Genomic DNA, 23,644 nt, shown 5'->3' on the forward strand with positions numbered 1-23,644 from the left:
TCGTAACTGCCTGAGAGGAGGTTTCCCTGCCGAATTAGCCACAGGAGCTGTTTGCCCGGAGGACTCGGTACATTTGTGTTTCCTGCAATCTGGAGGCAGGGGAAAGTGGCCTCGGGGAACAGCTGAGGCCCTCAAACTCACTACGCACTCTGTTCAGTGAGGCAAAGCCTGCTCCTGCACAGCTTGTGCACAGAAAATGTCATTTATTTTGCCATGGGGCAGATGTTCCTATAGTGAGTATCTCCTTGTGAAGGAGAAAGGAGGATGCTGCTCAAGAAAGAGGCCTCTTTGGAGAGCACAAGGTTAGGGCTTCACGTTTTCCCAGGGAGAACCCAGACTAGCCTCAGAGGCTTTAAGACACCCCCCCCACACACAAGTGTTTGATTGTGGTGCTGCCTGGCTTGTACCATACACACATTAATACCAGAGTGCCTACATCAAGGTCAGAAAGCAGCTTGGAACAGAAATTATTTAAAAGGACATTACTTTCGAGGTTGGGTGATATGCACAACACAGACACCAATGGGCAGTTTATTTAAATTTGTATTTTTCAGTTGCTTCATAAGCAGGAAGCAATACAGGGCATTTATTATCCGCTCATGAATCTTCATGTCAGCTACGAGTGGCAGAGGCCAAAGGTTTCAGGGTGTTTTGGTTGTTTGTTTTTGTGCTGTATTAAGGAACAGAGGTCTCTCACCGAAGGGCAGATGTAGCACAGGCAGCAGCAATGCACACAGTCCTGCTGCTGCGGGGAGCAGCCCTGTGTTCACACTAAATCGTCATATAGATTTCACCTCCATTATGTATTAATATCTTCAGGGAGACAAAACCTGCAAGCATTGCAATACTGATAAACCTGTGCAAGGCAAAGAGCTTTTCAGTTTGGTGACAAAATCTTAAAAACCAGGGGGGGGGTCGGGGAGATTAGTTTGATCTAGTCCATGCACGGGTTAATCATTGTTTTAGTAAAATGCAAAAACAGTTCAAACCAGCACAGTGTATGTCAAATTTTGTGCCATATGGCAAATTCCTGAAGCACCAAGGGCTGAAATCCACTGGCATCCCTCAAACATCAGAGGAAAGTTCTGGTGATGGCTAGTTATAGTATTTCATCACACAAGATTAAGATGTTTGCCATTGTAGCAACCCAGCTATTGTATCTGGCCCGTCCTGGATGACACCAGAGGCAGCCCAACGCCTGCAGGATCCAGCAACACACAGCACGAAACGGAGTCCCCACCAGCGCTGGCTTTTCAGAGCAGGGAAAATGACTGGTTTTATCCCTGCCATCACTAAGTGTCAGTGGGAAAAAATGCTGACAAAAAGAAATTTTAAGGAAGCACAGTTTTAGGCATGGCCAGCCATTCTGCACAAACTGAACAGAAGTGTGACAGAGGCAAGACTGCAAACATGTAAACAGAAACTCCTATTTTATTGCATTCAGGTATCCCTTCCCCCCTTGCATGAATGTTTCACAAAGCCATTAATATTAAATYGGAGAAAAACAGTGCTGTTCTTGAGTTGCTCTTAGAAGCTTCTTCTCTGCTTGGTACAGTAAGGAGGAAACATGTTTAATAACTCAACAGCTCCTTTTTAGAGATAAAGATGCTGGCAAAGTCCTGTCATGAATGTGCTGACGTTCATCCTTTGTGTTTATCTTGCATTCCCCTCACAGAATAGCTGGCTATTAACTACCAAAAAATTGTTGACTTATTAAAAAATAAAACCAAACAAAACTCACCTTTGCTCTCATTGTCCAGTGGCCTTTGTCTTTTAAAAAACGTAGCTGTTATAAACCACTGATCATTTATCTACTAATAAATCACTTTCAAATTAAGTCCACCGTTACATTTTATTTGTCTGCATTGTAGCACATGAAAAACATACAACACAATTACTCTGCCTCACTTTAACCAGTAAGCCTATTTTCCTAATAGAAATTACTTTTTCCTCTCAAGCATTAGGACCAGACTTTCAGCATGGGCAAGCCAGCATCAGCCCACTGAAGTCATGGACACAGTGCTAATTTCCATAATTGACAGTTTCCTTTTTTGAAGGACTATTTTATGCAAAAAGACTACATCTGGTCATACCTTCTAATAGAGTATTTCCCAACAGAAAGTGTAAACTGTTAGAAACAAACACATGCCATGAGAATGTGGCAGTGTTGATAAACTTGAAACAAAATATTTTCATAAAACCTTATCTGAACAGAATATTTGAACTTTTCATTTCAAATAACGTTTCCATTTGAAAAGTATTATATATGAATTTATTTTTTGCAAATTATAGTGCAGAGGAGAGAAGCTGTAGTTAAAAGGAAATGGTCTGAGTTTATTTAAAACAGAGCCTTCAGTAGATTCAAAAAGATGTTTTTTATTTAATTTTCTGGGAAATTATCAAGAGTCCTAATATTTGTTCTGCAAAGATTATTAATAGTATATTTTTATGGCTTTAGTGAAAATGCATTTACATTCATTGCCTGGAAAAAAAGTTTCGTAGGACATATAATGCATAATTGTGACAGTTGGATTAGATCGAAGACTGAAAAAAAGCACGCATAAAATTCTTATTAACTATACCACACTGGTTTTCTCAATAATTTATTTTTATATTCCTTTGGCTATTGTTATTTTATTCTGTTTAAGTATCGAAGCCTACAGAGTTTTTGCTCCATGAGCAGAGCTGCAAACTTGGCTTCTAGGATTAAGGAAATCCTATTGAACCAATTCAGGAAGAGTGTCTGGAAAGTTGCCCTTCATTTAGCAGTCACACTCTTCATTTTCTAAGTTATTGTATACATTATTGATTTCTAGTAGGTCAGATCTAATAAAAAAGTGGCTTTTCATTTGTCTCCTGTCACTACAGCCAGGCAGCTTCTTAATATCAGACAGTTTAATCTGATGTAAATATCAGTATTTTATTGAAAATAAATACGGTCAGATACATCATAGTTATCCCAGCGCTCRCTTTTATCTCCTGCCGTTCCAGAGCGGCAGGTAGCCAGGAAACCACTCAGTGCAATTCTTCACCCATTCATTTGTCTTTTGATTGCAGGCAGGTCATGCTTTTTCTCCACCACTGTATTTGCTATTAACTCTCTGTAAAAATTGATATGCTTTAAACATGAAGTCAGATGTTTTCAGCTTTGCTTTGCATCCTGGAACTCAACCGGAATTTTAGTCTCCTGCTCTGCTGTCATTGACCTCTAACTCGAATTACACTAAAAATACATACAAGTATTAACAAGGAGGCTTACTTTTACATTGCTTTTAAGCCTAGCGGTGTTTATTCTCTCAGCTGCAGTACTGTTCACGGCCTCCAGTGCAGGTCAGGGTGGGACGTGCTCCACACTTCATAAACACTGTGCCCAGGCCAGCCCCACCACGAGAATTTAAGGGAAACGTCCACAAAGGGATTTAGGTTTCTGGAAGTTCAGCAGTCCACTTGCCATTAAAACTCTATTAAAAGCCCCAAGCCTAGTTTATCCTTACAATGCATGGGGAAATGTAGACACCCAAGAATGAGATTAACAGAAGCAAGGAAAACCAAAGTGGATTCAAGCTAAAACAGCTAATAGGAGATGCACTGCAGTGGAGACAAGCAACTCCAGGCCACAGAAAGCACCTGTCTCTGCCCAGGACTCSCAGTTAAGTGGCCTCTCCAGAGGCAAGTACTTTAACCAGCCCAGCCCTTTTTCACAGAAAATACAAGAGACAAGTTACCCTAAAGCACACCAATTTGGAATAGGAGCTTAAACACAGTCTCCTGCTGTCTCCACTAAGAGACTCCCAGGTAATCCAGGCCAGAGCTTTTTCTTCAGTTCCCTCTTTTGGAGTTGTTCTATTTTGAGTAAATCATGATATCATCTTTGKCAGAGAGAGCTCCTTGTCCTGGCTGAATAAATAACAACAGGACTCCAGAGTGAAACCCCTGTCTTGCTGTACTCTCATTCTCCAGTCCAGTAAATGCTGGACTACACAGGCAAAGTGCAAATGAAATAAACTCAAAAGCCCCACATCAAAGCCTAAGCCCCAAAATTGTTTGTCAACTTTTTTTAGCATTTATGAGCATAACATCATGAAATCCAGTGGGCTGAGACACATCATCAAGTCACCACATATCAGCTGTGCTACAGAAGGCATAGGTCTCACAGAGGTCCTACACTATTTATCTGCCAGCCTTGCATGTGTGCCCTACATAACCTAGCGTGTCTCAGATGCACCTGAGTGCTCGGAACCTGGGCCTTCAGTGCTGGCTAAAAAAATGAGAGAGATCTTCTCTAGTTTGCAATGGTCACATGAGTATGGTCAAAGGGGCAAATTTTCATGGGCGTTAAGCATCTAACTCAAAGCACAGCTAACAGAGGCAGCGAACAGATGCAGCAGTTTGTGCAGCAGTTCGCACAGAAGGGTGCAAGAAGACACCTTTGTTTCCGATCCCTCCGGTGTACACTTCAAGCATGGTCATGACACGCCGCAGAGCACATTCCTCAGTGGCTGTTGGAGTCGCTGCATCGGCTGTATCAGAGGCTGGGACCCAGACAGACCCTCTGACAGCAGATGCAGCTCTACAGGTCTCAGGCTGCAGGGAGTGCTTGGGGCCTCTCCAGGAGGTCTGGGCTGATAGTCAGCTCTCCTGCAGGAGGTGTACTGCTGTTGACAAGTTGTGTCGTCAAGTAAGGGAGTTACAGGAGGAAGTCAGTAGGCTGCATAGCATCCAAGAGGATGAGAAGGAGATAGACAGGGTATTCTCAGAGACTGTACAGCTCCAGGAGTTTCAAGCCCCCACAGCAGTGGAGTTGCTGGAGGGCTCTGTGCCATGTGAAATGGTACATCATAACACTGTAGAAGGCGGCTGGAAGCTGGTCACTTCTCGTAGGAAGAGAAAGGCTCCTACTCCTCCTGAGGACTTGCAATTGAAGAACAGGTTTAGTACCCTCCAGAATGAGGAGGAGCTGGACATGGCTGCAAGGGAAGTAACTGGGACAACAGACCCTGTGCCTTGCGGGAACACCCAGAAGAAGCGGTGGGTAATTGTTTTGGGGGATTCCCTGCTGCAGGGGAYGGAGGCATCTATCTGCCGACCTGACCTCATGTCTAGAGAGGTTTGTTGCCTGCCAGGGGCTTGCATACAAGATGTCATGGAAAGACTGCCAAGGCTTGTCCACGCTTCRGMCTATTACCCTCTGCTGCTCTTCCATGTGGGCACTAATGACACCAAGGGCAAACTGGAGACCATCAAGCAGGATTTCAGAGCTGTGGGGATGGTGGTCAAGGGTCTGGGAGCCCAGGTCATCTTTTCCTCAATCCTGCCAGTGAGGGGGATGGATGAGAGGAGGAGGAGACRGACTTTCCAAGTTAACAACTGGCTGCGCCGCCGGTGTTGGCAACAGGGTTTTGGTTTCTGCGACCATGGGACCCTGTYTGAAGATCGACAACTGCTGGGGAGAGATGGGATCCACCTCACTAAGTGGGGCACACGTGTCTTTGCCAACAGGTTGGCCAACCTGGTAAGGAGGGCTTTAAACTAGGAAAGATGGGGGAAGGGGAGAGTTATAGTGACAGGGTAGTTGGCAAAAGGCGGCTCAGGTCGGGACGCCTCCAGCGGGTGCATGCAGCCAGGGACATGCGCACAGGACATGGCTATGGAGGATCCTCTTGTACCCCTCCAGGGAAACCTGCATGCTCGATCACCTCTCTGAAATGCCTGTACACCAATGCATGCAGCATAGGGAATAAACAGGAAGAATTAGAGATCTGCGTGCGGTCGCAGGGCCATGATCTCATTGCCATTACAGAGACATGTTGGGATAGCTCGTATGACTGGAATATGGTCATGGGTGGCTACGTGCTTTTTAGGAAAGACAGGCCAGGAAAGCGAGGTGGTGGAGTTGCTCTTTGTATGAGAGAGCAACTGGAATGCATCGAGCTCTGCCTAGGGGTGGACGAAGAGCGAATTGAGAGCTTATGGGTAAGGATGAAAGGGCAGGCTAGCATGGGTAACACTGTCATGGGTGTTTACTACAGGCCACCTGATCAGGAAGAGAAAGTCGATGAGGCCTTCTACAGACAACTGGAAGTGGCCTCACAATCACAGGCCCTGGTTCTCATGGGGGACTTCAGCCACCCTGATATCTGCTGGAAAGACAACACAGCTAGGCACAAACAGTCCCGGAGGTTCCTGCAGAGCATTGGTGACAACTTCTTGACACAGGTGGTGGAGGAGCCAACAAGGAGAGGTGTGCTGCTGGACCTCGTACTAACAAACAAAGAAGGACTGGTGGAAGATGTGAAGGTCGGGGGCAGCCTTGGCTGCAGTGACCATGAGATCGTGGAGTTCGGTATCCTGCAAGGAGGCAGCAGGGCACCAAGTAGGATTGCAACCCTGGAGTTCAGGAGAGCAAACTTTGGCCTCTTCAGGGACCTACTTGGAGGAATCCCATGGGTGAGGGCCCTAGAAGGAAGGGACATTCAAGAGAGCTGGTTAATATTCAAGCATCACTTCCTCCAAGCTCAAGATCGGAGCATCCCTATGAGTAAGAAGGCAAGCAAAGGAGGCAGGAGCCCTGCATGGCTGAGCAAGGAGCTCCTGGCAAAACTCAGCCAGAAGAAGGAAGTATGCAGAAAGTGGAAAGGGGGAGAGGCCACTTGGGAGRAATATAGGAATGYTGTCAGAGTATGCAGGGATGCGACRAGGAAGGCTAAGGCCCCTTTGGAATTAAATCTGGCGAGAGATGTCAAGGACAGCAAGAAGGGCTTCTTCAAATACATCAGYAGCAAGAGGAAGACTAGGGAAAATGTGGGCCCACTGCTGAATGGGGTGGGTGCCCTGGTGACRAAGGATGCAGAGAAGGCAGAGTTACTGAATGCCGCCTTTGCTTCAGTCTTTACTGCTCAGGCCAGCCCTCAGGAATCCCAGACCCTGGAGGCAAGAGAAAAAGTCTGGAGAGAGGAAGACTTTCCCTCGGTCGAGGAGGATCAGGTTAGAGATCACTTAAGGAAACCTGACACCCACAAATCCATGGGCACCAATGGGATGCACTCATGAGTGCTGAGGGAGCTGGCGGACATTATTGCTAAGCCACTCTCCATCATCTTTGAAAGGTCATGGAGAACAGGAGAGGTGCCTGAAGACTGGAAGAAAGCCAATGTCACCCCAGTCTTCAAGAAGGGCAAGAAGGAGGACCCAGGCAACTACAGGYCAGTCAGCCTCACCTSCATCCCTSGAAAGRKGATGGAGCAGCTCATCCTGGAGGCCATCTCCAAGCATGTGGAGGAAAAGAAGGTGATCAGGAGGAGTCAGCATGCATTCACCAAGGGGAAATCATGCTTAACCAATCTGATAGCCTTCTATGCTGGAATTACTGCCTGGGTAAATGAGGGGAGAGCAGTGGATGTTGTTTCCCTTGACTTCAGCAAGGCTTTCGACACTGTCTCCCATAACATCCTCATAGGTGAGCTCAGGAAGTGTGGTTTAGATGAGTGGACAGTGAGGTGGATTGAGAACTGGCTGAATGGCAGAGCTCAGAGGGTTGTGCTCAGTGGTGCAGAGTCTAGTTGGAGGCCTGTAGCTAGCGGTGTCCCCCAGGGGTCAGTACTGGGTCCAGTCTTGTTCAACTTCTTCATCAATGACCTGGATGAAGGRACAGAGTGCACCCTCAGCAAGTCTGCTGATGATACCAAACTGGGAGGAGTAGCTGAGACACTAGAGGGCTGTGCTGCCATTCAGAGAAACCTCCACAGGCTGGAGAGGTGGGCAGAGAGGAACCTCATGAAGTTCAACAAAGGCAACTGCAGGGTCCTGCACCTAGGGAGGAATAACCCCCTGCACCAGTACAGGYTGGGGGTTGACCTGCTGGAAAGCAGCTCTGCGGAGAAGGACCTGGGAGTGCTGGTGGACACCAAGTTAAGCATGAGCCAGCAGTGCGCCCTTGTGGCCAAGAAGACCCATGGTATCCTGGGGTGCATTAGGAAGAGTGTTGCCAGCAGGTCGAGGGAGGTGATTCTCCCCCTCTCCTCAGCCCTGSTGAGGTCACATTTGGATTGCTGTGTCCGGTTCTGGGCTCTCCAGTACAAGAGAGACATGGCACTACTGGAGAGAGTCCAGCAGAGGGCTACAAAGATAAGGGGACTGGAGCATCTCTCCTATGAGGAAAGGCTGAGAGAGCTGGGCCTGTTTAGCCTAGAGAAGAGAAAACTGAGAGGGGATCTTATTAATGCGTACAAATATCTGAAGGGAGGGTGTCAAGAGGATGGAGCTAGACTCTTTTCAGTGGTGCCCAGCAACAGGACAAGAGGCAACAGGCACAAGCTGAAACACAGACAGTTCCATCTGAACATGAGAAAAAACTTCTTCACTGTGAGGGTGACAGAGCCCTGGAACAGGTTGCCCAGAGAGGTTGTGTAGTCTCCTTCTTTGGAGATATTCAAAAGCTGCCTGGACACGATCATGTACAATGGGCTCTAGGTGACCCTGCTTAAGCAGGGGGGTTGGACTAGATGATCTCCTGAGGTCCCTTCCAACCTCAACCATTCTGTGATTCTGTAACTCTCTTCATTTAGAGAGACAAAGCATGGACTTTTTGAAAATCTGGCCTTACGTCTACAGCACAACTTTATCACTTGGAATGGAACAGCAGAGGCTCCTTGTTAGCCTGAAAACAGTATTTTAGGACCTTTCTAGCAAACAATACACTTGAACATTTTTCAGTGGGCTACATCAGGGCTTGATCCTGCAAGCTGCTAAATATGCTGGTCTTAATACCACAAAATATTTAAGCACATACTTAAAGCTTAGCTCTGTAACACCAGACAAACATCAGAATGCAATTTAGCAATAGTCCTCCCTTTATGCCCTTTAAAGCATCTATGCTAAAGTGACCAAACTCCCTGGGCTCTGACGTGGGAGTGATTTTGTGGCTGTGGGAGCGGTTCTAAGTATCAAGCACGGGAGGTGATGTGGACACTATCTTCAAAGGCCAAAAATGCTGCAAAAAGACAACCCAGCAGGCATAGGAGAACCTGCAAGAGGAGCATGCTACAGGGGTGGCACCTCCCTGTGCATGTTCCCCATTCCTCTGACAGCCTGCCTTTCTACTGCACCTGGAGAGGAAAAAAACATGGAGGAACAGCTTCATGATCTCTCTAGCGACTTCAGCTTGCAATACAACAAAATTACTACTTAAGATGGTAYTGTATTTTTCCATTCATGTCAGTATTATAAGGAAGGACGAAACATGCTGCTGTCCAATAAATTAACTTACCTTTTCTTTTCTTTCTTTCTTTTTTTTAACTTAATAAAGTTATATTAAGGATATACTTCCCAAAAGAGCATTAATCACGGTCTGTTCCTCATGGCAGTGCTAGACATGCGTACAGTGCTGCCACCTCCTGGTCCCAAGGCGAGAGCAACACACAGACCAGATATTGTTCGATGCAACCCGAAGTACGCGCTTAATGTGCCAGCCAGAGTCCCGTGTCACTCATAACGAGGCACTGATGGAGGAGCAAAGCCTCTGGCATTTGAGTAATGACATAACAATGCAAAAGGAGAGGGTGTGACATGCAAATAATAACAACAACAACAATAAAAAAACAAACACACTGATTGTGTCTGGATAAAAGTCAGCGTAAATGTAACATTTGGTTCAGTTAATGTTTTAGATATTTTTAATAAATGTATGATCTATATATTACCTTATAGTCTCTCGCAGATATATTTTATAAAATAAAATTAATTTAAAAAAATGACAAATGAAGTGATTATATGAAGTGTAACATACAAGTTTTTCTATTTGATGTGCATGTATACATTTTTATTAATAATGTACGTATATATCTCATGTATCTTTTGTAAAGTTATACATCATATGGATAAAGATGGCCTCTAGCCATATATGATGAGGCTTTTCTTTTTGTATCTATTATATAATTGATAATACACATTTACTATTTTATGTATGAATTAGTGAATAAATGTGTTTATTACCTGTTATGAAATGTACTGTTTAATAGGTGATGTCTATTGAGTTATAAATGAGTATTTAGTAACTATCCCATATAAAAAGATGAAATATATCTTTATATATTATCTAATAAGATTATATTTTAAGAAAGTCTAATATACAAAAATATAATAGTCTTCAATATTATTCTATTTAATATCCACTGATATGGTTAATGTTTCACCACATCTATTTTCCTTATAGCCAAATACAAACACCAAGGGATATCAGCTGTTGTCAATAATCCACATTTGCACACAAATCATGACTACTGATTAGTAAAGCAATTATCATATTAAAAGAGTTCAACAGGGCTCAACATACTGTAAAATTAGAAATCAGTCAATACCGTGGCCATTATATAGAATATCATTGATCGGATGTACTAAATGCTAGCCTTGATGACCATTGATCACAATGAACCCCACTCACAAAGGAGTCTGGTACACTAATTGAGGAACCATCATTAAATAGAATAATAAATCAAGGAGGAGGAGGGGAGAGGAGAAATGGCTACAAAGCTAAAATCCTTCATAGCTTTAAAAAAAGAAAGAAAGAAAAAAAAAAAGGCCAGGAAGGGCTCTGCCTCTATAATGTGCCCACTAAATTCTAAGCTGGCTTTTCCAAAGCCGAATAAACCCCTCAGAGATCACCTCCAGAACCTGCATCAAAGGTGGGAAACATGCTCCAAAGAGCATGAGCAAACAGCTATTTCATCACAGCACAATCACTTCCAAAAGCAAATCCTCTAGAAAGGCCAGAAAACACAGAGGTCCTGTCGGTAAAGGATCTGTGATCTATTGTCATTGGCTGATTCCATATTAGGCCTCAAACTACAGGCAAACTCCAGGACATGTTTTTTAGAGTGCCTTCCAGCTAAAATAAACATCAGGTGAACAGCTGCCCAGACTGCTTCCTTCCTTTCCATTTGCGGCAAGTTTACAAGGAAGAGTTTGAGTAAATGCCAGATCTGAGTACCCAGCCTTTAATTGGTAGCTATTTTCACTACAGCCCAAGGAAATGCAAGTTCAGAGTATCTCCCCAACATCATCCTGAAAGCATGCTTTCTTCCAGAAATGATGCCATTCCCAAAACAGGAGCAAACAGCATCAACATATTGAGGGACCTAAGGAGGTCACAGCAAAAACTAACCACAGCAAATGACAAGTGACACATTGCCTTCAGGAACACACCAGGCTTGCAATATGCCTCTACTGAATATTAAAACACAGACAAAATCAGGGGGGATAGACCTGCACCTGATTTTGAAGCAGTTAGAGCACAGAACCATCTCTGCTTTTGGTTTGTTCACAGTGATAAGATGACCTAACCTTCACCCGTGCAGGGAAAACCTACAGCACACAGCTGCCAAAACTTAGATTGAACACAGGTTTGCAGTCATTTACTAGGGGAATGGTACCAGCTCCCACAGATTACAGGTGGAGACTTTGACTCACAATAGCGCATGGCTTCCTTCAGGCACTTCAGGCACTGAAGAAAAAAAAAAAAATCCTAACTTACTGCCAATGCATGAAGCTTTTCTCGTTTTGCATAAAGATAGCACCCAGCAGGGTCTCTAACCACCACACTTAGCTTATTGGATCTGGCAGTGAGAAGAAACTGCAACCTGGGCAGAGCAACCTGAGAACTGGGTCCCTGGAGAGCAGCCTTGAGTGTTCCTGGTCTGTACATGGTCCCAGGTCRTTTTGCTGCCACAGCATCACAGAGGCTGCAAACACCTGTACAGAGAATATGAGGGACACCCAACACTGCCACCCACCCCAGAAAAGCAGCAGGTGCAGAGGTTCCACTTCTCCAAATTATTTCCTGCTGAGCACTCTCACAGCACGATGGCAAGGGCCACATTCATTATTTTAGACCTCAGCTCTCTCTCCTGATTTTTACACCTTCTAGTTGGAAAGAAGAAATAAAACCTTTTAAACAGAATGCAGAGTCCAGCAGCAAGGGAGGATGAAGCATGCAGCACACTCCAGCCCCACACTTTGTATGGACAAGCCCAAAATATGAGCAGTCTGGGCCAAAACAACTTCATCCTCTTCCCATTGTCACTGTGTTGTTTATCTCCTCTTCCTTCCCTTTAAAGGTTACTCTGACTTTGCAGATCTCCATCCCAGGACTAATGAGAGGAACTTACAGTTGCAGCATAACTTTAAGAGTGAGGCCAGGCTACCGAGCTATGCTGTGTGCCATATATTCTAGACAGCAAGTTTTGCAATACGTATATCCAGCAAACCCATAAGTAGTTACCTAACAGTGTGTTAGTTCTAGTAGTACATCCATATTCAGGGAGTATTTACATATTTTCCTGGAAATCTAGAAAAAATACATCATTCATTCATCAGTATTTAGGATGATTCTGCATTATTAAATGAAATGTTGAGAGCGCTGTAGGTGGGACAGTTTTCTAGCACTAACTAGATGCCACTAGATGGCAATCTTTGCATTGGCTATAAAGCACATTTCTGACAGTGAATGCACATACAACTACTAAAACAAACTTCCAGAACAGTGAGTCCAGTCAAGTGGATGCAATATGGACTTGGTCAGATACTTAGGAAAAGGAGAGGCATCTCCCAGTACAGTAAAGCGAGTCAGCAGAAGTCGAAGAGATAAGAGTGTTTCAGACATTCCCAAAGATAGGACAAAGCTGTAGAGAGCAAGCAAAAAGACATTTGGAGGAAAGAGAAATAAGGACTCTGTAGCTACAACAATCATTTTTAAGATGCAGGTACGTTACAGTGAAAGATCAACAGATGTTTTAACAAACCCTGACTCAGTTCTCATGGAGTGCAAGAGATCATTAAATTGCTTATCACCACATCTTACAACCATCTATAAYATTTCTATTGATGTAATTAATACACATTTCTCATGTCTGCACTATACTTCTAATAACTAGCAGTCATTTAGGCATCCTTTATAGACTATTTCTAAACAAGAATTATATTACTATCTTTATATATATGTATAAATAAACACATATATATATAAATACTTTATATATATCCTTATATCCACAACTTTTTGCACACGGCTAACAGTCTGTAAACTGATTTATTTTTAAAAAGCTGAAAACCTATGGAAACCTCAGAACTTTTCATCCCTTCTGATACTTGGTTCATATAAATTTTTGAAGGCCCGGGAAATTTAGAGAACCTGTTTATAAAGCTGACACAGAGATATTAAGCCCAGGACAATCATCTACATGGAATTCACCTTACACTACTTCAACAGTGGACAGTTAAACCAGTTTCAGGCTACTTTACTCTTTTAGCAGAGCAGTGCAATATACTTTCAATGTGAACAGCTGTAATGTGCAAATAACCTCTTTCTAGACCAGAACTGAAAACCCAGAAGTAGGAGCCAGATGCTCAAGCTATTTCMGTCTGCACATTTAATATAAAAGGGGTCAAAGCATAAATCATCCTTGCAAGTTCTAGTTCCAACCAAGGAAGATTTATGTAATAATAATGCAAACAGTCAAAAAGTTGCTTTCAGAGGACTCCTTCAAAAGCTCTGGCATGGAAAGCCTGCCCAAAGAAAGAGGCACATCAGACCCAGTGCCCCAGCATTTACTTTGGAGAGCTGCCCTTATTTATTCAAGGCTGCAAGCCTCTCAGCTACCTGGGAAGGCAGCTCCAGCCTTCAGCACAGTGCATAATCAGGATAGCGTCCAAAGTGGCTTAAGGTCTCGTCCCACCCCAGGACACACACCATGCACTAAGATGCACTGCATCTTAGGCATGATGCATGATTTTTATTAATGATTGAAAGGTGGAGCTAATTTAATGTGTCTGGCTTGCCAGCCACACAGCACATCAAATAGTTATGTCTTTGAAACTTAACATAAGCATCCACTTTGATTTTCAGTCTTGCTGACCCACCCACATAATGAAATGGCCAGATTTTATTCATTCATTCCAACGTATGTGTATTTTCAACACATGGCCCACTGCCATTAGCCTTAGGCATCTCAGGCATGAGGGATGAACTCACCTAGGACTACTTTGATTTGCTGCAGTTTCATCAATAGGGTAAATGAGTGCCATGGCCACAATTAACATCACTTAGACACTTCATACATGGGTAGTAATCAGCAGCATCAAATTCCAAAGCAAGGTGAAGTTTTATAATGTAGGACTTCCCCACACTGATTAGCTATATCAGGTCCTCATACATTTTATTGGGAGAAGTCACCCAATTGATTCAAAGACAGGAGATACTCTGATGAAGAGTGCTCCTTAGGCAGTCTTGCTTAAATGTAGCATGAGGCTCATTGGCTAAGGAACTGGAGGGAGTGTTTACTACTACTATTAAGTAGTAAACTAGAAGAAAGTTTTCCATTTCTTCTGCTGCTCTGTTTTGTGCTCTCAAGGAAGACAGAGCTGCAGGCTTCTCCAGGGTGAGGATACATCTTGTGGCTTGCACATCTAACAACAACAACAACAACAACAACAACAACAAAGTTAGACTGATATCTATTTTTGAGGGTCTGATCCTCCGAAATATTCCTTCCCTTCCATCCAGACCTATCAATGGTCACAATTCACCACAAGACCCCACTACACTTGCTCCTGCGTAGGTGCAGAATAAAAAAGGGATCTCAAGCAACTTAGAAGCCTGGTTCCCAAGAGATGGATAGAAGATTAGCAGAGATAAGAGGAGGATGAGTAACACAAACATTATCACAGTTATTCCACTGTGAGAAGCTGCAGTTTACAAACTTCCCACTCATGAGTTATCATGAGAACATGTTCTTTTTACTGTTACCATGTCCTCCTGCTGGAGGAGGAGAACTTGCTTATCTGTACTGTCCTTTTGGAAAACAAGCAACTTCCCCACAACCCCTGCACTCTAAAGGCAGTATATAACCTCAGCTAGGAGTGTTTGCTAAAGGCCACTGATGATAAATGCAAGTGAAATATAGATCATACACAGAGTATCAGGGGAAAGGAAAGCAATAAAACTGAGGTGGAGATGGAGGGTAGCTGAAGAAAGCACCAACAAAACCTGTGCAGGCACTTCTTCAAAGTGGGGTAAGGCAGTGCACAAACAAGAGTGCTGCTGCCACACACTGAAGGACCCATAGATACAAGGTCCCAGCAGAGGTATCTGGCAAGGTAAGATTCAAAAAAGAGTGGTCTCCATTTAAAGTCAGGCTGGCATTTTTATCAGCAGCTAATAAAGCACATCTGACTCCTGTCATTGACATGGTATGATCAGAACACATCGAACCAAGTCCAAGTGCCCTACTGCCCCTGCCTCCAATGGAGAAAGAATGAACATCAATCATCAAGAGAGGCAGATGTGGTTTTCCTTTGCAGTCTTACTGCTAGCACTCTTCCTACCTGGGTGGCTAATGGCTTTTTAAAAGGGCATTTTCTGCTACTGTCTACCCAAAATATCAAAGTTTGGGCTGACTGACCGACTGAGAGAATTCATGTACTTGTAGAAACTAAACTCAGGGATGATACACTGGGCCAGGCCCAGATGCAGGTGAGCTCAGTTCTCTCTTTCTGTGCTGTGCAGCCTTAAGGAAGTTACTACCCCTCTGTTAGCCCCTCCACTCCATATTAGTTTTGTATAATTAAACTCTGTGAACTCTCCAGGGCTGGACAGTTTTGTAGTCTCTATTTGTGCAGTGCTGTATACACAGCTTGCCATGATAGATCTTCCATCTCTGATGAGACCTCAATGGGCTGTTGTAATGCAAACCTTATTAACTGTCCTTACTGACTGATCTGTCTTTCAGCAATTTAGGCAGACCAAAGTAATATCTATTTGTGTGCGCTTCATTAGTGACATTCAAATCACTAAAAAAAACCCAGATTCTTCCTAGTGAGAGCTACTCAAAGGGAAAGCAAACATTTTATACAAAGAAACGCTAAAGGTGACTGGAATATTTACATCTCACATTCCTTAAGTGCACTCACATGAATTATTTCTGGAGGGTGGGCTTGCCAGGAAGTAATTGGCAGCTGTCACAACCAGTGATGACACAAGCAGGCAGCTAGCCATAAATAATTCCAACAGATGATAATGGAGGCCATGACATAGTTCTCTTTAATTCATGCAACACGTAAAAACAGACACAGAAAGGGATACAGCAAAACCAGAAGTCAAAACATAATGCAACAATATGGTGCATTTTTCTATCATGTTGTCCTTTCTTCAGACTAATTTATCCCAGTGACACAGCTAGGCATCTGGGACATGCTGTCATGTCAGTTGTTCTGCTGCTTTTCAGCAGGACCCTTGAACACTTCCTGCCTTGCAACCCCTGGTCTTGTAACATGAAGAGGAAAGTCTGCAATTGCTTCTTTCTCTGAGACAGCCAACACTTCATCTCCAGTTTCCAAATCCAAAAATATATTTTGGTGAACTGCTCAATGGCTTCTGACATCAGCAGGTTTTATCTCTAATGTAACACAGTGCCTCTGGCTCACAGGAAAACTGCTAAAACAAATCGTTGCTATAGGCTGGGAGTACGGAGATATTTTATTAAGAGTTAAGAAGTTAACGTCTAAGTTTTCAAGGTAACTCAAAGATTAGAAAATTGGTGTTCTAATGAAACTTACTAATTTTATTGCAGAGAGTTCTCAGTCATCACTGGAGAGAAATAAAAAAAYACATTATAAATCTTCCTATTTATAAACATACATTCTTACTTAAAACAGAACACTCTATGGCTTCTCTGCCATGTCATATGCAACATATCTTACAGGGACAGCTGGTAAAGACGAGGGGTTTAATATATAAAATATAGCTCTGTTTCTGGATGAGATAAGTCATGGAAAAAAACCATGAGGTAAAATAAACACCATTCAATGAACATTTCCATTTCCCACTGTTCCATTTTCTATTACTATCTGGCAATATTTTTTCTGTTGCTCCTCCTTCAAAGACTCTTTGACCTTTTTCCTTTTCAGTCCTCCATCCCTGGAAGATACAGATTAAAAAACAGCCTTGAGTTAATTTCATGGTAAAGGTACAAAAAGTTTACAATATTTAGATTATATAGTCAAAGCAACTTTTACCTTAAATGTCAGCTTTTACAGTACAATGCTTAATGATCTGTATTGCCAAGATTTATTACAAAATAGAAACAATGCCTTTAATTCTCATCAAATTCTACCTGCTGGCTGGATCCACATTCTGCCAGATTTGTTCCTCTTTTTATACTGTATTAGTCTACTTATTCTAGAGGAATTGTTCATGGAATAAGAAAATATTCTCTCAAAGTCAGTAAGGGTGGTGGACTACAGCCAAAGCAAGTCAAATTTAGAAGAAATTTTAAAAGATTCCAGGCTTCTAGGCTAAACTTCCAGATTACAGAACACCTAACTATGTTTCAAACACAATTTCAAAAGGTGTTGCTTCTTACCAAGGAAGTACAGACATTCCTCCCTGAGCAGCGATGACAGCCTTGACTCTGTTAGCAAAGTGAACAGCATCTTCTTCTTCCTGAAAGATAATGATTTGCTTTACAATTTTAACGTTTTCTCTACGCCCCACTTTAAAAGACATTTCTTGCTAGAGAGCAGGCACTTAAGTTTATGCCAGGCCCAAATGTGACCTGCAGGCCAGTTTTAGCAGGACCTGGCAAGTCAGCCCGCTGGGTTTGCCACTGTTCAGTACCAAAAAGAAGTTGGATGCTCTGTGGTTTCTAGAGCAGTCTGAAACAACACACGCTCAGAGCAAGGTCACAGGGGATACATCTGCTCCCAGTACCTCAGTAACCATCTGACCACAAGAAACCCAGAGCAAATCAACAGCGTCATCTTGGAGGAGACATGCCTTGAGCAGGTTGGGGCCTGGTACATTCAGCATCAGTGAATTATTGTGGGTCTACAGGAGTCAGTTTGCCCTAACCACATAGGATACGTGTTACAGCACCTTCCTAGTACCTGCCAAGACTGAGCAAAGAGTGAGGTAGGCAATCTCAAATTGGGGCATCACTAGAGCAGAGGCCTTGGGCACCTTGCCAACTTAAGGTCAGCCTTCAGGGGCAGTGGACTAGCCAAGCTGTAYGGTAATGCTGCTGGGCAAAAGATTAGCTGGATATTCTGCAGGGCAGAGAAGCAAGGAGATGGGAGCTGGGCAGATGGGGGCAGAGGAGGGCACAGGATGGCAGAACCACCCCAGTACCGAGTGAAGAGAAGGCCTGAATTGAAATATCACTTCTGGAGTAAAGAAAGGGAGGGTTGTGCCAAGCTGAAGGGCAGGACTCCTGCAGCACAAAACCATATTTCAACATCTTCCAGTCTGTGGGAGCAAATGAGAGCAAGGCAGCTGCAACCATGTAAAGAAGCTGTTCAGGAGCAAAAGGGAGCATGGTACAGAGATACCTGAATGTCTCTGCAAGAGCAGTTTTTACTTAAAGATAACTAATCCACAGAAATCCATGCTGACTGTGCACAGTTGTGCATCTCGGTACCATGCCTAGTACCCACGTTATACAGCTTTCTTTACCATTTCAGTGTCCCCAAAAATTCCATTATCCCAAAAAACAGAGAAGTGACTGTAAAATCATCTTCTTGTATTGATCTAATTCCCAAAGGGCTGGAAAAAAGTGGCTCCCAAGTATACAGAAACTAGTCAGAAAACAAAACAAAGCAAAACTTTTTTTAAAAAAGATGGGCACATTTCAAGAAGTGGCTCATTAAATAAAGAAAAGAAAGGCTCCACATTCATTTCCTTCTGTGATTATCTCATCTAATACCCTCAGTTTACAAGTAGGAAAACTCCCAGCCCTGCAGATTCAGACTAGACACTGACATCTCTAGTAAAAGATGACACAGTGCATCTTTATTAAAACAACAAACTACTGGGCCAAAAATCTGTCTTCACCTTCTTACAGCTGCTGCCATATCTGCTTGAGTCTATTAAAATTAAGGTCAGTTTCTTTCCTGATTTCTAAAATGATGGGTGGTGTATAAACCAGACTGCTATATAGGTTTAGCAGCTCAGGAAAACCAAGAATTTTAACAAGACACAAGCTAGAGAGAAGATGCTAGCTCTTCTACAGCTTTTCTGCCTTTGCAATGTTAGCTGTGCTAAGACAGCTTTTCACTGCAGTAAGCAGGTAGGAAAGATGAATACTCTTGAACTGCCCAACTATAAGTGCTCCGAGATATCAACCTGCCCAGAAAAATAACCATAGTACAGAAAGTTTATAGCTCTCACAGACAGGAGCTTTATTTACTCCAAGAGTACACCAAGGAAACCTCTCCCTTGGACAGGGAAATGCAGAACTGTATTTGGATTGTTTCCAYTGTCTTAGCATGTTGCATTTTCTGATTTCCAATCTTTGCTTAATTTTAAAGTCACGGTGTCATTTCTGGCTTTTGTCCACTAGGCTGTCAATAAAGATCAAAAACATAAGGCCAGTATATCGTACCTAGCAGTCCAGGTTTCTTCCCAGAAAACAGTTACAAGCATCTCCAAAACATACATAAGCATAAGTACCTCTTTGACCATGGGTGGCAGGTACCACACATTGCAGACAATAGCCCAACTGGTCATCAGCTTAAAAGCATAGGTCATCACGGAGTATTTCATGCTGTTCCAGAACGCATCTCCAAAGCGAGGGTCATACTGGAACACAGAACAATAAGCTGAAGGGTATGATCTCCTATGTAAGCAGTATGTGGAGATACAAGATGTACACACAGAAGAGAAGACAGGCATAGAAGTAACAGCAATCAGAGATCAGCCTGAGATTAAAGAATCACTTCAAAGATGAAAAAGTAAAAAATACTCAAAAAGGAGTTCAYGGTGTCAGTTCTGAGAACGGACAATTGCGAGGCACAAAAAACCTAGTATATGCAAAATAAGAGTTCATCCTGGACTACATATGCTCTACAGCAGGACTTGGGTTAAAGCACACAGGTTGCTCTTTTTTGGCCATGAAGTCACAGCTCAACCTCTTAAATCAGGGGCAAATCTAATCACAGCTCTTAAAAGCAGCAGTAAATGCAGGCTGAAGCTCCATGTTTTCACTTTTATTAGAAGTTAATAAAAGTTAACCTTTAAAAGCAACATAGGACCCCAAACTATGACAGCCCCATAGAAACAAATCTCAACTGTAACCAGATGCATCCACTCAAAAAGTAAAAACTTGTAATAATGTCTATATCTATAGATATACTGACTACAAGGTTTGCTTGATAATGCTCACAATACCTGCAACAGTTTCCATGAGATTAGACAACATCATAGCTGCAGGAAAAGGAACTAATGTATTCAGAGGTAAAGTGACTCTGCTAAAGCTACTCAGAAAGCTCTGGAAATGCCAAGAAAATAATTGATTCCTAGTCCTGTGCCTTCATCCCCAGAACAGGCAAGAGCCAGGAGCCTTAGGACGAAAAGAGCAGACAGAATGGAGCACAGCAATTGCCGTGGAGCTTTTTGGGTTTCTCCCAATCAGTTGTAAAGACACTCAGAAACTTATTTCCCATACGGCACTGACCTGCAAGACACTGCATCGTAAAAAGGTTCAGATTTCTCAGGGCTTATTTAGTGCCTTATTCATGCAGAACAAAGACCTTTTTAAAGTTTACACATGAATATTTTCTGTGAGTTGAGAACTTCCTGCAAATAATCTTCCATGCTTGGGAATGGGAGATACATTACCTTGATTGCTACTGGATGGATAGTCCCTCCCACCTCAAAGCTTCCTTTCTTAAACATCATTACTGAGGTGTTGTTTATGCAGGTACCTGGCCAGAATTAAAATAGGTAATGAGTTTATCCATTCTAATAAAAGTGTCAATGAATGAATCAGAATGTGCCTTAAGGAGACTTAAGCTGCTGGAGGATAAAGCAAGCTTCAGAAACCCAGAGTCTGTTCTCTCTTCTATTATGCTACACAAACCAAATAGATTGTCATAAAACTGTTGTAAATTAATGGAATCTGACTTCTAATATCTCACAAGAGCTAATTAATTCTACAGAATAAAAATTAAAAAAAACTGTCATTGTAAAGGTCAGGTGTAATAAACGACGCATGATAGCAAGAAGTGAGCACAGCAGTAAAATCAGTATAGTTTTTTCTTACCTTCTGGAAAAATTAAAATGGGTAATTTGGTCTTATCTGCAATGTGTTCTCTAATTCTGTGGAGGGAAAAATAAATTTTAAGTGTACATTCCACTGTCATAGATTACTCTCTCATTCATACTCAGCCATGAATCTAAACATATGCAATCTCTTAAATATGACAAGAAAAAGCCATTGCCCAATTGCTCTTTGCTAGTCAGTAGTCTCTACCAGGATAAGAATTAGGCTCAGGCCTTCATCTTGGAGGTTCTCTTCCTAATTGCATAAGCAGGTTTTCTACAAAAGTGAATAGCTCTCCTTTTATTTCAACCATTTTAACCCAATTAACAGTGGCACTTGAGAGAAACATGAATTGTTTCCTGTTTATCTTTGAAAGGCTCCAGCTATGAACACAGTCAAACTTTTTTTTTACCTAAAGTACGGCAGTTTTCCATATTTCAAGTTTTCATGCTTTCCAGCTTCATAACATCAGTTTTATACATATCTAATGATTCTCCTCATCTAGATAAGAACTAAAATCTTTTACTACATTTGGTGCATCATTTAAAAAAAGAAAGTATATTACCACTATGCAGAGCACACTTACTGATACACAAAATTAGTTGTTTTTCAAGACATATATCCGTCTTTCCTAAGAATCAAGGGCATGCAGTTTCTCTCCAGGCCATGTTAAAGAACAAAAAAACCCATCAGATACCAAAATGAGGGAATGATCCAGCATAGAGTGACCTCCTCCATTTTTCTAAAGACTAACTGCCACAGACACTTGCTTAATGTTGGCTGCATTGCATCCTCTTTCATGAAGATTAAGAATGGCTAAAAACAATTTACTCTGTAAAAAACCTGAGAACATAAGAAAAGCCACACTGAGTCAAACCTGTTCATGTCCTTAAAGTCCAATAAGCTGTCTCTGACAGCAATCAATACTGCAGGCCTGGAGAACAGTATAGGAATCAAGCAAACATACAAAGACACTTTCAGGATGCTCTTCCAGCTTCTAGCAGTCAGGTGATATCTTGATTTTTTTCTTATGAACTTGTTTAATTGCTTCTGCAAACTTTTGCATGCAAGACTGATGAGGGCTGAGGATGTTTCTAATGAGCTGTGATTGGTTCCCTCAAATGATCTGTCCATCTCCAGAAGCAAATACATAAGCCTAAAGTTAAGATTTGCTACGATCAGCCTCCCTTTATCCTTTACTCATGATGGATACAACCAGCCTCGCAATGGTCAGAGCTGATGAAAAACATATGAGGGCAAGGCATGATCTGGGAAGCAGATATGCTGACAAAACTTGGATTCCTGTCCTGACATTCTGAGTTATCAGTCTTGAATCTGAATGAGCCAGCTGCTGCCTGGGGCAGGCAGAGTGATCGTGGAAATGCAGAAATTCCCAGAGGTTACAGGGCAAATGGTCAAGAGTCCAGAAGAGGATTACTACACCTTCCACCATAAGTGATGGAACAGTTCCAGAACTTTCACTGATGACAACCTACAGTTGCTCAGCAAGAAGAGACGTAGGGTCAGAACATTCTGAATTCACACTTATGGCTCACAGTTTCTAAACCTGATGGGACAATTAAGTTAACACCTCGCTACCTTACTTTTTTCTCACCAGGTGACGGTCTTTCATTTCTGAACGTTCAAACAAAACATGCTGAGTGGTTTTCATGCAAGATTTTTGAATAAGTCCCAGAAGCCCTCCATGTGCCTGGCCAACCTGCAAGCCCAAAACAAACTGGTTACTATGCAAACACACGCACACATTTAAATGATAAAGTTCTGAAAGAAGATGCATCAATTGCTGAGCTCATTCACACATGATCCCAGTGCTCTTGGTCAAAAATGTGTACACACCTACCTGTGTTCATCACTCTGCAGTCCTGAAAGTGAGAATCTGAATCCTATCATATCCCACTCTCTCTACAAATAAGCGTATGATCTCATCCAATACTGTATCTGTGGGCATCTCAACATTACCAATATTTACTGATTCTCTTGTTCATACCAAAGAATAGCATCCATCACTAGCCAGGATTAGAACATCTAATGGAGACGTGTGGTTGGCTACACAGATGCCTCCTTTCTGCGGTCTGTTTTCCCTGCAATGACAACCGTAAAAGTAATTACTTGATGTTTATTCTCGAGGCTCCAGGCCCCACCAGGAAATCCATCTAGTGAATGTACACCAGCAATAGAAACTCTCAGCCACAAAGGCATTTCACACACATAGCTTATCTGTAGATCCGTAGGAAGCAGAAGAATACAAAACATTTTTAAGATATGAATATTACTGTCACACATATTAGAACTTCTGGCAGTATATTACAGTGGATAAGTCATCTTGCCTCATTCCTTAAAGTACCGTTCAGACTTCACTAGTATTGGCATTTCAGTAAATTCCTTATTTCTGTATGTTAGTTTCCTCATAGCAGGGAACATGCAATTTCTCTGCAGAAAACATTTTAGTTGCATACATTACCATTCAGAGAGGCATGTATCAAAGACTACTCAGAGACACTGAAACTCTAAGTTCAAACATACTAGAGCATGATTTT

The 23,644-nt window shown here is 42.5% G+C and overlaps 1 protein-coding gene across 5 annotated transcripts in view; it reads right to left on the reverse strand.

The window, feature by feature from the left end:
- Positions 1–16,079: 16,079 nt before the first annotated feature.
- LOC112970698 (glycerol-3-phosphate acyltransferase 3-like) overlaps positions 16,080–23,644 on the reverse strand; it is a 22,761-nt gene continuing 15,196 nt past the window's right edge. For all 5 annotated transcript variants that reach the window (XM_026075353.1, XM_026075357.1, XM_026075355.1 and 2 more), the window contains 7 exons: positions 23,095–23,188; positions 22,691–22,806; positions 21,087–21,142; positions 20,663–20,748; positions 19,496–19,624; positions 17,412–17,491; positions 16,080–16,966 (listed from right to left, as the gene is read on the reverse strand). In XM_026075353.1, coding sequence (XP_025931138.1) covers positions 16,852–16,966; positions 17,412–17,491; positions 19,496–19,624; positions 20,663–20,748; positions 21,087–21,142; positions 22,691–22,806; positions 23,095–23,188 — 676 coding nt within the window. In that variant the 3' untranslated portion in view covers positions 16,080–16,851. The remainder of the gene's footprint in view (positions 16,967–17,411; positions 17,492–19,495; positions 19,625–20,662; positions 20,749–21,086; positions 21,143–22,690; positions 22,807–23,094; positions 23,189–23,644) is intronic.

This window comes from Apteryx rowi, unplaced genomic scaffold (assembly GCF_003343035.1).
Source record: "Apteryx rowi isolate R43461 unplaced genomic scaffold, aptRow1 scaffold_401, whole genome shotgun sequence".
Classification (NCBI taxonomy): Eukaryota; Metazoa; Chordata; class Aves; order Apterygiformes; family Apterygidae; genus Apteryx; species Apteryx rowi.